Source organism: Tinamus guttatus, unplaced genomic scaffold, assembly GCF_059628265.1.
Source record: "Tinamus guttatus ecotype Peru unplaced genomic scaffold, ASM5962826v1 Tinamus_guttatus_pri_ptg000027l, whole genome shotgun sequence".
NCBI lineage: Eukaryota > Metazoa > Chordata > Aves > Tinamiformes > Tinamidae > Tinamus > Tinamus guttatus.
The window spans coordinates 1,862,675-1,878,101 of NW_028288561.1; the positions used below are offsets into that span (position 1 = coordinate 1,862,675).

A 15,427-nucleotide genomic window follows, 5' to 3' on the forward strand; every position below is an offset into this window, starting at 1 on the left:
GTGGTTTAGAACAGATAACAGAGAAAATGTTGCTTGTTATGTAGCAGTGTGAATTCAGGAATGCAGGTAGTGGAATGCAGACATTTGTCTTCGCTCTTTACTCCAACTACAGTAGGTAAAAAAGGGATCAGAGTGTCTCCCAGCTGCCCCGTGTTGCCCATTAAAGCACGCCATGGTGGTTTGAAGGGAGTATTGGGTTTTCATTACTTGAGAGAAAATGCTTTCCTGTTCTCTTGACATGTCTTACTGACACTATTTTCTCTCTCCTGCAGGTGGTGGAGTTCTTTGTGGCACTGAAATTCTCTTTGGGTGTATTTTGCTCAATACAACCATTTGAAATATTTGTACAAAAAAAGTAAGTGCAACTGACTGTCTCTACAGGCTTGAAAAATCAGAGTTCAAGAAACCTCATTCCATCACTGAGAGAACCTGTGGATTTTCTTTCAGTGATGTGTGAACACAGAAAGATGAAAAAATAAGTAATTTTTGTGGAAAAAGTCTTTTCCTGGCAGAGGTCTTTTAGCTGAGCGGACTTGCAAGCACATATTGGAGAACATTACAAAGTGTCCTTATAGTGATCAGTGAGCACCCCAAAGACCTGAAACCTTTTATTAGACCACGTAATAGGGAACAGAACATAGGAAAGATGCCAACTCAGCCTCTCTTGGCATACATGGATGGGCCGGATGGAATAGCCAGCACTGTTGGTGCACAGATGGAGAATAATGATGCCTCAATGACAATAAAAGGAACAAATACAATTTCTTATAAAAGCTTGCAAGAAAAGTTTCTAATGCAAGCTGAGGGCTGCATGCCTCTGGACTGCATGTTTTGTGATGAGTCTTTTAAGCATCCGGAAGAGCTTGGTAAGCATGTTTTAACACAGCATAGGCCCACCCTTTGTGAACCAGCTGTCCTGCGTGTCGAAGCAGAGTATCTCAGTCGTCTGGATAAGTGTCAAGTAAGAACAAATCTGTCCTTGCCAAACAATGAGAAGGACAGCGAAGAACTTAGCTGTGAGGTTTGCGGACAAACGTTTGATGAGGCTTTTGATGTTGAAGCGCACATGAAAAAGCATAAGGACTCTTTCACATATTGGTGTAATGTGTGTGGAAGAAGGTTTAAAGAGCCGTGGTTCCTTAAAAATCACATGAGAACACATACTGGGAAGCCGGGTTCCAGAAACAAGCTCCAACAAGGGTCTGAAAGCCCCATAACAATAAACGAGGTGGTGCAGGAGCATGTAACTGAAAATGTAACGTCACCTTACAAAATTTGTATGGTTTGTGGTTTCCTATTTCTCAATAAAGAGACTTTAATTGAGCACAGTAAAGTGCACACCAAAGAATCAATACCCAGTGGTGAAAGCCCCCAAGTGACTAGTGAGTCTAATCAAGAAGAAACTTCTCAAAGAGAAGAATTTCTGCGATTCTTGAACTTGAGACCAAACTTGGCTCCAGAAAATGACAAATCACAAAAGCCTGTTAAATGGATAGCTGAACTAGATCCATTCAACACATATCAAGCATGGCAGCTGGCTACCAAAGGCAAAGTTGCAGTTGGCCATGGCCAAATTAAAGAACCAGGCCAAGAAGGAAGTACAGACAATGATGATTCATCTTCTGATAAAGAAGAACTCGGTGAAATTTGGAATGCAAATAAAGGTAGCCAGGCTGAAACTGCAGGGAAGTCAAAAGTAACCAAGAACAACAGCTGTACAGGGAATGGTAACTTAGCCCAAGACAAACTGAAGCATCCTGGTGAAGTGCCTTCTATGGAAATGGATTCTAAACTGTCCCAAAACAAAGAGAAACCGACACACTGTTCCGAGTGCGGCAAAGCCTTCCGAACCTACCACCAGCTGGTCCTCCATTCCAGAGTGCACAAGAGAGACAGGCGGACGGACGGAGAGACCTCGGCTGCTTCCAGGTCCTGCTGCGCTGGGATGATTGTGGGTTTGGATGAAAATGGAGCAGTGGAACGAGTGGAAGGAGGCTCTGAAGATGGATCTGAGGATGGGCTTCCGGAAACGCTTAATTTAGGTGAGGAGCTTTTGGAGTGTGTGAGGTCTGAATAGCAGTAACTGTAGTATTCAGAATCTCTTCAATGGTGAGAGTGTCTTGTGCGTTATCTTTTTTTAGAACTTGGCCAGAGACTGTTGTGGGGAAGGGGAAAAGATAAAAATAAGAGAAGGGAAGAGCTTCTGATACCTTCACACAGATCTCTCGAGTTTCTTGACCTCTTTACATTTATGATTTGGGTTGCTAGAATTACTTTTCTCGTTTTGATAGCAATCTGTCCAGGAAGAGACGCCGTCTCCCCCTTCTCCCTGCATGTCTATAGCAAGGCTGTTAGTTTTACAGGATACCCTGGTGTATTGCATAGCCCTACTATCCAGCACATGTTCTTACAAATAATATGTTTGAAGCTGCTGCATTTTTCATACTTCTGCATCTTGTGAGAAAGGGCAAAAAACATCCTATACCTGATACCAGCAGTTATTAGGGGCCTGAGAAGTAAAGGATAATTCTAAACTCTTCTGTGTGTGACTGCATGTTGTATATTTTTGAATGGTATGCAACTTCAAGGCCTACGTGCTAGCACCAGTAACTATGTAAATTAGTTACATAGAGAGATGCACAAAGGTTGTTAATATGTGGACATGGTGTGTGTAGAAGAGGTCCATAACTCCTCTCCCTGGAAGGCCACATAAACAGTTCTCTGTCAGAGCGGGTCTGTGTGTAATGCAGGATTAATTCTGAGTCTTGCTGTGCTTTAGGAAAACATGTGATATTGATCCTAAATGCCCCCTCACTGGGGGGGAAAAAAGCTGCAAGTCTGGGGACTAAATAAAATAGCAGAAAGCTGTAGCTGGTCTCGCACTGTGGGACATGCTTTGGGTCTGCGCTTAAAGAACAGACACTTGCATAATCCCCAGAAAAGACATAACGTACAGAATGTCCTGGCACACACAGCTGCCTTCCATTTCTGGTAATGTGCAGCCCTTTATTTTGCCTGCAGTACCAAGGAATAACGTTATTACCTAACGCGAAGCGGCTCCGCGCTGCTGAGTCACCCTCGCTGGGACCTGGGCTGTTTGAGCAGCCCTGGCTGCTCCGTGCTGCAGCTCAGCCCTGCTCAGCACTCGCAGCACAAAAGCTTCCCAAGACACCAGCTTCGGACAGCTCTTATGCCATCTATTCGATTCTTGGTTTAGTAATTTAATATCTCAAACCTTTTTCTTCCCTTCTCCCACTGTAGCTTTCTAGTCAGCTTGTTGGACGCAATTTTTTTATTATTTTTTTTAATTTATTTTTTACTTAAATTGTGGTGGCGCTTTTTGATTCAATCTGCCAGAGAAACATTGGTTTGAACAGTGTTTTGTGTATAAACTTTCTCCACTCGTTAGACATTAGGTTGTACCTGCCACCCTCTAGTGGTAACTGTTGCTGCCTGCAGTTGCATGAAACCAATTTTTGAACTGAACTTGTTCCTGGAAAATATTTTGCAGAACCAGCAACACCAGTCACTTCCCTACTGCTGTATTAGCCAGAAGTTAAGCATTTAATGTTTCTTAACAAGACTGGCGATTCAAGTTACTGGTGATGCTTTGCAGGCACAACATCCTTTGAGTAGTACATAAATAAATGTCCCATCTGGTCCATCTTCTTGCCCAGCTTCCTTTCCCCGCTCTGTTTTGCTGTGATGCACAGAGTGCTTTTACAGCCTGATTCATTGCACTTTCCAATTCGAACATTACTTTTAAGAATATAGCTCATAAACTGTAGAAAATTTTGAGCTAGACTCTTCTCCTTTGTGTTTCAGTGGGTCACTGCTGATACCCTGATGGTCTTTGTTTTTGGAAACCTCATTTTACACCTTGTTTGCTCCCTGGGGCTTCTCTGTTACCATCTTTTAGCTCTTCTGCTGTGAGCGGCTGTGCAGAGCAGCCACAGGCCTGCGGGAGGAGCTGACAACAGTCCCTCCCTCTGCCTTTTCCTAATACTCATACCTAGCATAGTTGCTTACAACTTTAAAGGGGACTCCAAATTTGCATTTGCTCTTCATAATATAGCTATATTTTCTCCCAAAGATAAAAATGAAGATGGTTTGGAAAGAGCAAAAGTTAAAAACCTTGGAGCCTCCAGAGAATGCAGCTATTGTGGAAAGTATTTTCGCTCAAATTATTACCTCAATATTCATCTCAGAACTCATACAGGTAAATGGGCTTTGCCTTTGTGGGAGGGGAAAGGTCTGTTGAATCCAGTTGGACAGAACGCTGGGTTTTGCTCAGGAAAAATGGAAAAATTGCCTTCAAAATTATTTTAAGAATAAACTTGCTTTATTGTTGAAACAGTTGTACTTGCAGTTTACCCAAAGGAATTCATTACTTAAATGTAAATCATGTTACAGCATTTACTGTATTTTGAAACTTTTTTTTCTTTAAGTAATCAAACAAAAAGAGATTGAAACTAAATGCCAAGTATTAAGCTGATTGCCTGCCAGTTGCTGCTACCTGCAAAAAAACAGTGGTTTTTTTTTCAGTTCAACTTTTGTTTTGCAAACCCAGGCAAACGCTTTTTACTTTTGTTAGTGTAAGTCCCTGTTTCTTGTGAAACAGCTCTATTTATAGCTGAACTGTAACACTTGTGTCGTTGAATAGCATACTGTGGTATGATCAAGGGCTGCGAATGGTTGGAGTTGACCCACAGCTCTCCTTACTGCTTATCTCTGCCAAACATATTGTCAGCTGCCATCTCCACACACAGGGAACGTGTGGAAAATATCTTCATCATAACCAGAAGATGTCACTGTAGTTAGCAAAAGTAGCAAGATCTGCTTCTTGGAATGATTTAGATGAGTTTGGGAATTGTTACTATTGTGGAAGGGGAAAGAGGAAAAATCCATTTTATTGTTTTAAATCTAGATTATTCCCTTGTTGTCTTTAACTGTGTTCAAGACTTCAAATCAAACTGTATCAAACTTATTCACTGATAAAACTGTGTTTCAGGTGAAAAACCGTACAAATGTGAATTCTGTGAGTATGCAGCAGCACAGAAAACTTCCCTGAGGTATCATTTAGAGAGGCATCACAAGGACAAGCAAGCTGATAGTGCAGCAGACGTGAAAAATGACAGCAAAGTTTCCTTACAGAGTCAGGAGACGGAGCTCTTGCTGGCTGCTCGTGGTGCTCAAGAAACCAAAAATTTGAAGAGGCTTTTTGATGGTGCCAAAGATGCTGAGGGCTGCCCACCTGCAAAGCAGCAAAAGGAAATTCTGTCCTTGAATAACGCAATAGGCAGCACAGCCCTGTTAAGAGTGAAAAATGATCCTAGGGAATCGAACAAAGGTTCAGTTTGTAACAATTCGAATCAAACACACGAGAATGTGTCCACTCCTTATCCGGAAAAAGTAAAGGCTGAGAAGGAAACGAAGGACACTCAGCCCACGGGTCCTCATAAGAGAGAGAGAGAGGCTTCTGTGGCATCAGAGGGCGATGATGTCCAGTATGTTTGTGCTTTAAAGGATGGGAAAAGTGTGAATGATGTGCGGGAGCACACAGAAAGCTACAAACATATGGTGGACTTTCAAGAAAAACCCTTGAACTTGTCTGTTGGGACGTCACAAGAATGCTCAGTGGTTTCAGCTGCTCGAGGCCTGCTAGCACCCAGCACGTGTCCGTTCTGTACGTACCGAACCTTTTACCCAGAAGTCCTAATGATGCACCAGAGGCTGATGCACAAATACAACCCTGACACCGTTAACAAAAACGGCTATAGAAGCAAGGCTCTAGCCAAAGCCAGACGCACTGGATGCCCTCCAGCCCTGCTTGGTAAAGATGTGCCTCCCCTGTCCTGTAATCCTCATAAAAATAAGGCTTCCCCATCTATACAGCAAAAACTGTTGCAAACAGGGAAAGCTAAACAGTGTCACCCTCCACAGAACAAAGTCCCTCACTTCTCAGTGACTGACTCAAACAGCACAGCCCCGAGTAACCTCAAGTTTCATAAGCAGCCAAGTAACGTTGGAGCTCAGGCAAATAACTATAGACAACCTCAGCAAGAAATGCACTCCAGTTCCAGTATCTCTCCAGTATTGGACAGAGTAAAAAGATCTGAATCTAAAGTAAAAGCTCTAAGTGTCCCAGTGTCTCAGGCTGGTGTAGTCAGCAGCAGCCTGAACGGGGCTCTCGACTCTCACCTAAACGAATCTGCCTGGCCTTGTCATCGAGGAAGAGACTATCTGTGTAGTAAATCTGTGGGCAATGTAAACCTAGAGTACGGTGAAACATCTTCTAAAAGAATGAAACCCAATCTGTTAGCTATTGACCATATTGACTCTGCAGTGGCTAATTACAGAAGATACGAAATGAGCAGATTTCGGGTTGCAAACAGATATGCAAATCTGCTACCTCAGGAATGTTCTCGCACCAAACCTTCATCCTCTGTTTTGCCAACCAAACAAGGGCTTCTGAGTTCAGATGATGTTGATTCTCCTAATGTATTGACTGTTCTCAAACCTTATGAGCCATATAGCTCTGGATCACTTTACAGCTCTTGTGGATCTAGCAATGGCCAAGTAACCAGCTCTACAGTAGAAGGTACTGTATCTCCTTCCTAGATCAGTGTTTTATCACATTACAAAGGAAGGTGAACGGAGTAGAGTGAGAGTCAGGTTCAATACCTTTAAATATACAATCCAGCTTTGGCAAAATTCCACTTTTGGGGAATTAGGCCTGTAAGCTCCTTTTTTTTTTTGTTTTTTTTTTTTTTTTTTGTTTTTTTTTTTTTGTTTTTTGAGGGATCTAAAGTTCCTCCAAAGCTTTTGTTCTCTTGGCTCCTGATGCTGAGCATGGAACGTTAGCTCATGAGAGCAATCCAGACAAGCTAATTTTGTAGGATATAGAATGAGCCCTTCTGCTAATTTACAAGGAAATCTTGGTCCATCTGGAATGCTAAACTAAATTTTTCCAAATACCCTTCACCATTAAATGTTCTGTCCACCTTCAAATAAGTATGTTTACTACAGGATGTATTAAAAATCATAGACCTATAATGTGCATCTTGCTCTTCTGTTCTCCAGTGGTTTTTTCCTTAATGTTTAGATTTTGGTAGGAACGGGGTATTTTATGAAGTCAAGACAACACATTTATGCTTTTCTAATTATGATGCCTTGTTGCACTAACTGGCAATACTTTACTGTGGAAAACTCTTGAACTAGTAGAGGTAAATGTTTCATGATGTCTTTTGAAAGATGTGGTACTTGTGACGTGTGCTGTTTGTATTTCATTCTCAAGCAGCATTTTCAAAACTTAGTAAGCGGTCAAGATTAAGAAATGTCATTTGTGATATTTAAGCAGTTGTTCCACTATTTGTGGAAGAAGCAGAGGTTAGTAGGGACTTGAAATGGAGATCCTCTTAAAAATGGGTAGTGCCTGCGTGCTCCGCAGTTATAAAATGTTAAATTCTGGAACTCTGTATCCCACGGTTTGCTAGAAGTAGTAAGATCCTTCTTTTTGAAGTAGCCCGGGTTTGTAACAGGCAGGGTATGTTGCACCAGCTTAGAGCAAATCACAAGATATGAAATCTGCGTTTAGTTATGTGGCCAGAGCCCTAGTTGCTGGGGGTTTGGGTGTGTGTTTGTTTCACGGTTGTGGGGCAGGGTAAATCCCCAGGAAGGGCTCGGGAGAGGCTCCCTGCCGGCTCCAGGCTCCGGAGTGCAGAGAGGAGCCTGCGCTGCTGCTGCTGACCCGTTGTGGAGTCGATTCCTGCGGTGAGGAAGTGTCTGGAGCGCCCGGAGCGGCGAGGGAGAGGGGAATGGGGGCCGGGCTGCGCACAGAAGGCGGAGGGAAAGGGACAAATAAGTCACTGTCCTTTGCCTCCTCATGACTTGAGACTTACTTGTAGGCTATTTTTTTCCTCAAGTTCACAGTAATTCATGCAGCTGTGAAGTTTCTAACACTTCGAAGGAGTGTTTTTTTATCAATGGTGGATCACACCTAGGAGTTTAACGTGCTTAGTCAGAGAGCCTACCTGTCCTTGAGGACCAAGCAGTGCTTTAATTTGGGTATGTCAACTAATTGTGGGCTTATGCTTCATGACATTGTTATTTGATGAGCAGATAGACCATCCAGCCTTGTAAGAGGATGAGTTTGGCATTGCATAAAGCCCTGTTAATTGTTGTGAAAACTGGGAAAGGAAAATAAAACTTGCAGCTTCAAAGAACTTCACAAGAGTAGTCTGCACGTCAAAGAATAGATGGTGGGCAGCCCCTTGCTCTGTTCCACCATTACCAAATCTTGGGAATACAGAAATTCCCTATTTTTTTTTTCCTAGTAATCTCTGTGAGGTTAGCCTATGGAAGTAGGAGGTGATGCAGTATTATTTGTATATAATGACATCACTGGAATTCACCTCTTCTCTTCTTCTGAAAGCTCCACCTTTCTGCAAGAAGAGAGGGGGCGGAGGGGCAAAGTTCCCTTCCTCTTCTGCTGTCTGCAGGCTTTACTGCAGCCTATAGACAAGAACTTTTTAAGTAGCTATCATTTCAAGCTATTTAGAGCTCTTGAAGCTACGGCTACAACTACTTTGAGAGTCGTATTGTCATTGGAAATAAAGATTTCATTGTTGCTGGTAACAGCTTTTTATGGCCGCTACCTTCCAGGCATTGGAAGGAGTTGTGAAACAAAACCACCTTGATGGGTGGTGTCCCTTGTCTTAGGTACTTGAGCGGTGCAGGGCATGCAGGCACCTCCTGATGAGATGGAGGCTTTCTAGGCTAATTTCTAGGCTAATTTTCTGGTTTTGCAGCCATCCTAGGCAGAAGTGGCTGCATATTGCAAACCTTGGTACTTTTTGGGGAGAAGAGGGACTGGGATGCAGGGCAGCGGACAGGCAAAAATGCTCAGTGTTAGAGTGCTAGAGTTTCAGCAGGGGTGCAGAGAGTCAGGATGAGCTTTTGCACTCTTCTTTTTCTGAAAAAAATGAAATACAGCAGTTTGCCTAAAAGTTGCAATTCCTCAGATGTTGTGATTTTGCTTTATTTTTATTTTTTGTAAGATGCTGTATGTAAAGTACTGCAGGTGTAGACCTGCAGGTTCTTATAGCTCTCCTCCCTGGTGATATTATAAAACATGATGTCAGAACCTTTTCTAATGGCCTGTGTGCCTTGTGGCAACATTATTTAGGTCCTGTGAACATGTTACGTCGCATGTTAAACGCTGGATCAAGTTGTCACGAGAATATGTTCCACTTGGCAAACTTGATTACAGCTTGATGCCTCCCATCCCTGCTCGCAAGCGATGCCGCGCTCGCCTTGCCCCGGAGAGACAGAAACGCTCTGAAACCGCTCGGTTTCGGTTATTCTCAAATTAGTTGCCTTTGCAATGGCAACGTGCTATCAAGGATAACCTGTTGGCTGATTGATCTGGCAGAGCCTGCAAATTAAAGACAATTGCTCATGACACACTCCAATGGCTTTGTGGATTCTGTTGAAATATTAATTTAGCTTTGCCATTTTAATTTAATTAAAGCTTGCTATTTTTTTTTATGCTGCATTTAAAGCTTTCATGGAATATGGATGGCAGTTGGGCTTTTTGTATCCTGTGGGAGTAATGATTCTTGACTCTTTTCCTTAGTTTTATGAAGTGTTTTTGACTGCTTGCTTAAGCTAATAAGACTTAATATGGAACAGGCATTGATTTCATGTGAATTAATGGTCTTAGATAAATATAGAAATACCTGTATACTGGACTGAAAATTTCTTAACAAAGATCTACCTGTAAGTGTATATTAACACTCTGTAAAGTGTCACAATTTCCATATAATCTCTGATGGCAATAACATAACGTACCCGTTTTTGCTTTCAAATATTCACATTCAAAACATCTGTTATAGCGAATAGAGGGGTTGGATAGGTAGGCACTGTGTTATCAAAAGTACTGCAGCTCTGAAGCTTCTTTTTTCTTAAAGCCTGCTGGGTGTGATGAATTGGGCTAAGAAATTCACTTTTTTGCAAGTAAGATGAGCAGAATATGGAGTGATGGACATAAGCATGCAGCTTAGAACAAATTGTTTTTAAAATACTACTTTTCATGCTCCTTATTTTTGATCTTCATTCTGAATTTCCTATAATCATTTAGTAGGATGAGGAATATCAGATTAATATCTCCCTAATGTTGTTCTCGGCCCTGTTTGTGAGAGGACTGGTGGTAGCTTGTGGTATGCAGGGGTTCTGGATGCTGACATAATCTGCTTGCAATCAAATGCTCGACCAATTGGATTAGCAGGAAATAATTGTAACTTCTCTACATTTATTTTTGTCAGGAAAGAGGTCTGTGTCATACCAACACTTATCTAACAGCATACTGCAAAAGCGGAGTTACGAAAGTCTTATTGGCAGTGCACACTTTCGACCAAGTGACAAGAAGACTTGATCATTTACTGCAAGAAATGGTAAACAAACCTTTTGAACTACTTGGTACTTAAATGTTGCTCCAGCTCCTCGTAACATCAAACACTGCTGCGTGGTGTGATGTACTGTTAGGAAAGTCTGCACCAGGACAGTGGAAAATACCAACTGCCCCGTCTCCCAAAATGAACCAAATACCCTGCTTGTGTGTTGGTTACTTTGAACAGAGCCAATAGCTTGCTTTGGTACAAGGCGCCTGCATGCTTCTTTCCTACAATAAATCGAAGAGCTAACAGTAGATAGGGTGTGTTAAAGACTTTACAACACCCCTGTAAAGCCTGCAAGGGAAGGACTTTCCCCTTAAGATAGTACACGAGAGTGCGGAACTAGAAATGAGAGGAAGTGTCTGTTATCAGAAGTTCGTGAAACCGATGAGTCCTGAAGAAGTTCTGTTCCTGAAAACGCAGGGATTACTCATTTTACAGTTTGAGAGTTGCAAGAATTACCTCGGGCAACAAGACTTTTTGGAAGATGACTTCATAGAGTAGTAAAGGTTTCCTGATAGCTCCTCCACACTCCTCTGTGTGCTGAATGAGGTTGTTCCCAATACTTTTCCCTTTGTCCCTGTGAGGGATGGGCCCAGTCGTTTAGGGAAACAGGTCAAGTGAAAAGAACTAGCTGGTGCTCTGAATTCCCCTGCTTCAGCTCTTTGTTTTGGGAGCGGTACCTCATTGTGTTTGCAGGGATGTTTAGCTGCTGAGGAGATAAGCACTTTATAAGACTATAAATAAGTATATCTATACTCTAGGGTCTTTTTTAACCCTGAGACCCAGATTACTTCCCCTCTAGTTCTGAGATGCATTCAGATTTAATCAGACAGCTCTTCAGTGCTATGACACCTGGATCAGTGTGCCTGTTTTACAAAAGATTTTAGCTATCTGGGGAGCCAAACCGTCAACCTATTGTTGGCAGCTTTTGAAGCGTTTTGCTTTATATTTTTGATATTATTTTAATCTTACTGCTTTTACTCTCCTCCTCCTAAGCGTGCCTTTACCTAGTTCTGCTTTTTTAAAAATCTAACCTGGCTTCCTGCTTGTATTTCTACTTGGGGGTTGAGTACCTTTAAAACAGACTTGTTTGGTAGGTGTTGTGTGTTACAAAACAGGAGGTGCAGACCTTACATATAAATTTCTGAATATGCTTGTGAAATATAATGGAGATGAAATTCGCTTCATATGTTCAAGATGCTTCTTTGCCCCCACCCCTTAAAAAAGTGTGTTATACTATTTTATAGATTTTTATGCTACAAAATTCTTTGATTTGTTTACAGGTCTGAGGACACAAGTGCATGTGCTATGGAGTTACACCTGCAGCTCATCCCTTGAGAAAAATGAATGGTGAAAGCTACTGAACTAAGCTGTGATTGTACTGTATATAATAACACTACAGTTTTATAGTACTGATTCTGTTAACATTTTGTACCAAATAGCCATAAAACGTAGTCTAAACAATTGGGTTATGAAGGTGTGTGGAGAATGTATATCTTGACAGTGACTTTGAATATTTTTCATTAGAATTAATTGACCAAATATTAGGTAGGAATTATATTTTTACATACTTGAGCGCTGCTGAAAAGAGTTTCTCTTTGAAAGAATATATAATCCTTGCACCTCAGGTAAACTGTAAATACTGAAGCTGAAATCCTGTTAGCTTAATGCTCCTTTTCATAAAGGTGAAAGTTTCTCATCTGTGTTTTTTTCTGTTGAACTATGTTAGTTTTTTTTTAAAACCAACTTCCAAATAAACGGTGTGAAACTGTTCAGTTTATAAATGTTGTGAACATCAAAGCAATGGTGCTGACGTTTTGTTGATCTGCCTTGTATGCGTTAAGACCCTGATGTGTCGGAGGGGTCTGATTCCCGGGAGTTGTTTCCAGCCTGTTTTGAAAAGCAGGGATGAAGCAATGCTTGACACCTGGATTTGCCAGTGTGGTTCCTGAAATACAGTTGCATTCTTGGCCTGGTGTTGGTCTCTGTTCTTAAGAGAAGCCTCTTAAACAACCATCTCTAGCAGCCTAAGAAAACTTTAATGGCAGAAAATATGTAGGATGTGCGTGAGGAACGATGCTAATCTAAATGCCTCAAATGTTTAGTTTCTACTAAACTCAGTACAGTTACATTTAGAGGAAAACTACTTTGCACCTTTGTCCAAATGATAAAATCATAAGCAAACAGGCTTGCAATATGCATATGGCATCTACAGACTTCAGAAAGGGATGTGGCTCTGGTGTAGCCTGCTCGACTGTGCTTGGAAGCTTCTTGATGTCTGTTTTTAGCATCTACTGAGTGTTTGAAATGAGGAATAACTTGTTGAGGGCAGAATCTCTCCTTTTTATTTTTTTGTGAAGACAACAAGAGTTTTCTGTAATGCACATGCAGTTTAATCTTTGTAAAGGGAAGAAGGCCAGTTACCAGCCAGTGAAGCAGAATTGTTGCATATTTTGACTTGCCTTCCCACTTGCTTCTCGTGAAGCCTGTAGTTAATGGTTGATTTCTTCTGTACCTGGCTTTGACTTCCATGTATTTTAGTAAAACAAAAAATGGAAAAATTTGCACTGTTCATCTTGCTCTCTTCCCTCATGCAACAAATGTAAAATAGCAAAACCTAGAAACTCTTGTGTTTTCATTATGCAACTTGATATGTTCTAGTTGTATGTCTTAGTTCCTGTGTATGGGACCTAATTTTAATGTCTCTGTAAACTGGCGATGTAATGAAGTGCTGTGCATCAGGAAATTGTACACTATTTACCTTCTTTCCTGTTCATAAGCTGAGCCATATGTACATAATCTAGATTTTTGTTTTCCTAGTTTTGCACTTTTATAGCCTATTTTTTGAAGATGAATTCACTTGGAAAATGGTTAATCTATTTTTTTGCGTGATCTTTCAATGAGTCTTATAGAATGCATGCTGTAACTATCATCTGTACGCCTTACGGGGCTCTGTGATCAAAACTAGTGCAGGGCTGTGTGAAGATGTCTAAGCAAACAGGCTCACGACCTGGTTGGTTGTTTTTAATCTCCCTTCATGCTGGTACACTTCCCCCCAAGGCTTTTTTTGTAAAATAACTTGGGGATAGACTGGAAAGTGGATGTGAAGACTCTTTCATGACAACATGGCCCTGTACTTCAGAATACACTTTGCCCATCAGTATTAACTATTGGGATACTACTGGTTTTGTACGTTTCTTTGGAGATAACAGTGCATATATAGAGGTACAAGTTGTTGATTTTCTTTTTTTGTCTACGTATTTATTTCATTCCATTTTGTTTTATTTTAATTGTTGAAACCGGAAGTCGTCAAGCAGTAGGCACCCATTACTCATTTAATTTATGATGTATTTCACTTTAGTTGAGTATATTATTACATGTGGATGTAAATATAGACTTGGTGTTTTGCAAAACTGGTTTCTGTGTCTTGCTTCTAAAGCTTAAAGCTGGGCGCCTGGAATTGCGTGTTCCCCGACCTGTCCTGGTCCTCGCAGCCCTGGGGGAGCGGGATAAGGAGAGCCTGCCAATAACCAAAACCAAATCTGTGCACTCTTCAGCCACTCATGAAAATACCGAGTTGTTTCCCAGAAAATCCAGCTGTGAGGCCTAGAGGAGAACTCTTTAAATAATGAAGAAAGATCTTGGGTGTTTTTTTTTCCCCCCTTGGTTATTTTTTTCAGCAAAGGAGATTAGCTCCATTGTGTGTGTTCTTTGTGGTTATACGAGAAAAAGATGTAAAGAGGTGTTTTTTTTTTTTTTTTTTTTTTTTTTTTTTTTTGAGACTTCAGAGTTAAAATGGGTAAAAACAGACTCTTGAAGATGTTGACATGTGAATCTGTTGCTCACTTGGGCAATAGCAAGTCCTTGCAATATCTGTGCTACCCCAATGATGGGTTTTCCAGTCCTGATACCAAGGCATTCAGCTGGGCTTGTGTCAACGTGGCTATGAAGAAATTTCATCTACGTAACACTGAACACAGCAGTGGGGATGTGAGCAGTAAGTGCGAGTTCTGCAAGTCATCCTGATCGTTGACCTTACTGTCCTGGCTGCCTCGGGGGAGTGCAAATACCCTTCCACAGTGAGTAGCTTCAGGTAAGCTGCACTGATTTACAGAAAATAGATGTGTATTCCATGGACACTGCGACATCAACTGCCTGCATCACCATGCTAGTTATGCAAATCAATTAAAAAATAAATAAATGTCAAATGCAACGGAGAGTCTCACTAGTTGGTTTAGAAGAGGACTATTAAAGATCCTGAGCCACTACAAGGATATTCAGCTGAAGGTTGTTCAGAAGTCATTTTGGCCTTATCTCTTGCACTTCCAAAATATGAGGGGTTTAGGAATTTATTTTGATGTTACCCTGCTCCTATTATAACTGTTTTTAAGCTGATATTAAAATATTAATTAAAGGTTTTATCCCATTCCTTGGTGATAAGCATTATTCCTAACCTAAGCTGGGTTAATCGAAAGGCTGAGATTAGTCTTTAACAAAGGCCAAAATCAACAAGCAATGCAGTTGGTGAGTAAGTGCAGGGTGTCTTTTGCTGTACAAAAAGCTCCCCTTGTCCTGCAGGGCTAGGTGGGATGTGCTCTAGGCCTCATGCCCTGCTTGGGTTTCCCCCAGTCTCGCAGTAACTAGTTGGCATGATAACTTGCAAAGTGCTGTATCCTGTTCACTTTCTCCAAGCAGGGTGATGGTAGAGGAATTTGAGTCTCTTAAATGCTGGGATCTGTAACAAAAATGGTGTTTCTTTACAGCAATTTTCTCTGTTCAGAGCAGTGGGAAGGTAGCAGTAACTGAACAGTTGTTTGAGGGACCTTCTTAGTCTCTTAATGAGTTACCAGTAAGATACTCAACAAACTACTGTTCCTCAAAATTAGGAGGAAGCAGCATCATATTTTTGTATTAGGAGGATCTAAATCGCAGCAGTTTCCTCTTTTCCCTTCTTTGTAAAAGGGAAATAT

The 15,427-nt window shown here is 41.3% G+C and overlaps 1 protein-coding gene across 1 annotated transcript; it reads left to right on the forward strand.

The window, feature by feature from the left end:
* The first annotated feature begins 402 nt into the window (after positions 1-402).
* On the forward strand, positions 403-13,870 carry ZNF217 (zinc finger protein 217). Its single transcript, XM_010223547.2, has 5 exons — positions 403-2,042; positions 4,094-4,219; positions 5,012-6,601; positions 10,326-10,454; positions 11,741-13,870. The coding sequence occupies exons 1-4, from the start codon at positions 647-649 to the stop codon at positions 10,433-10,435; spliced, it is 3,222 nt and encodes a 1,073-aa protein (XP_010221849.2). The 5' UTR covers positions 403-646; the 3' UTR covers positions 10,436-10,454; positions 11,741-13,870.
* Positions 13,871-15,427: the final 1,557 nt, after the last annotated feature.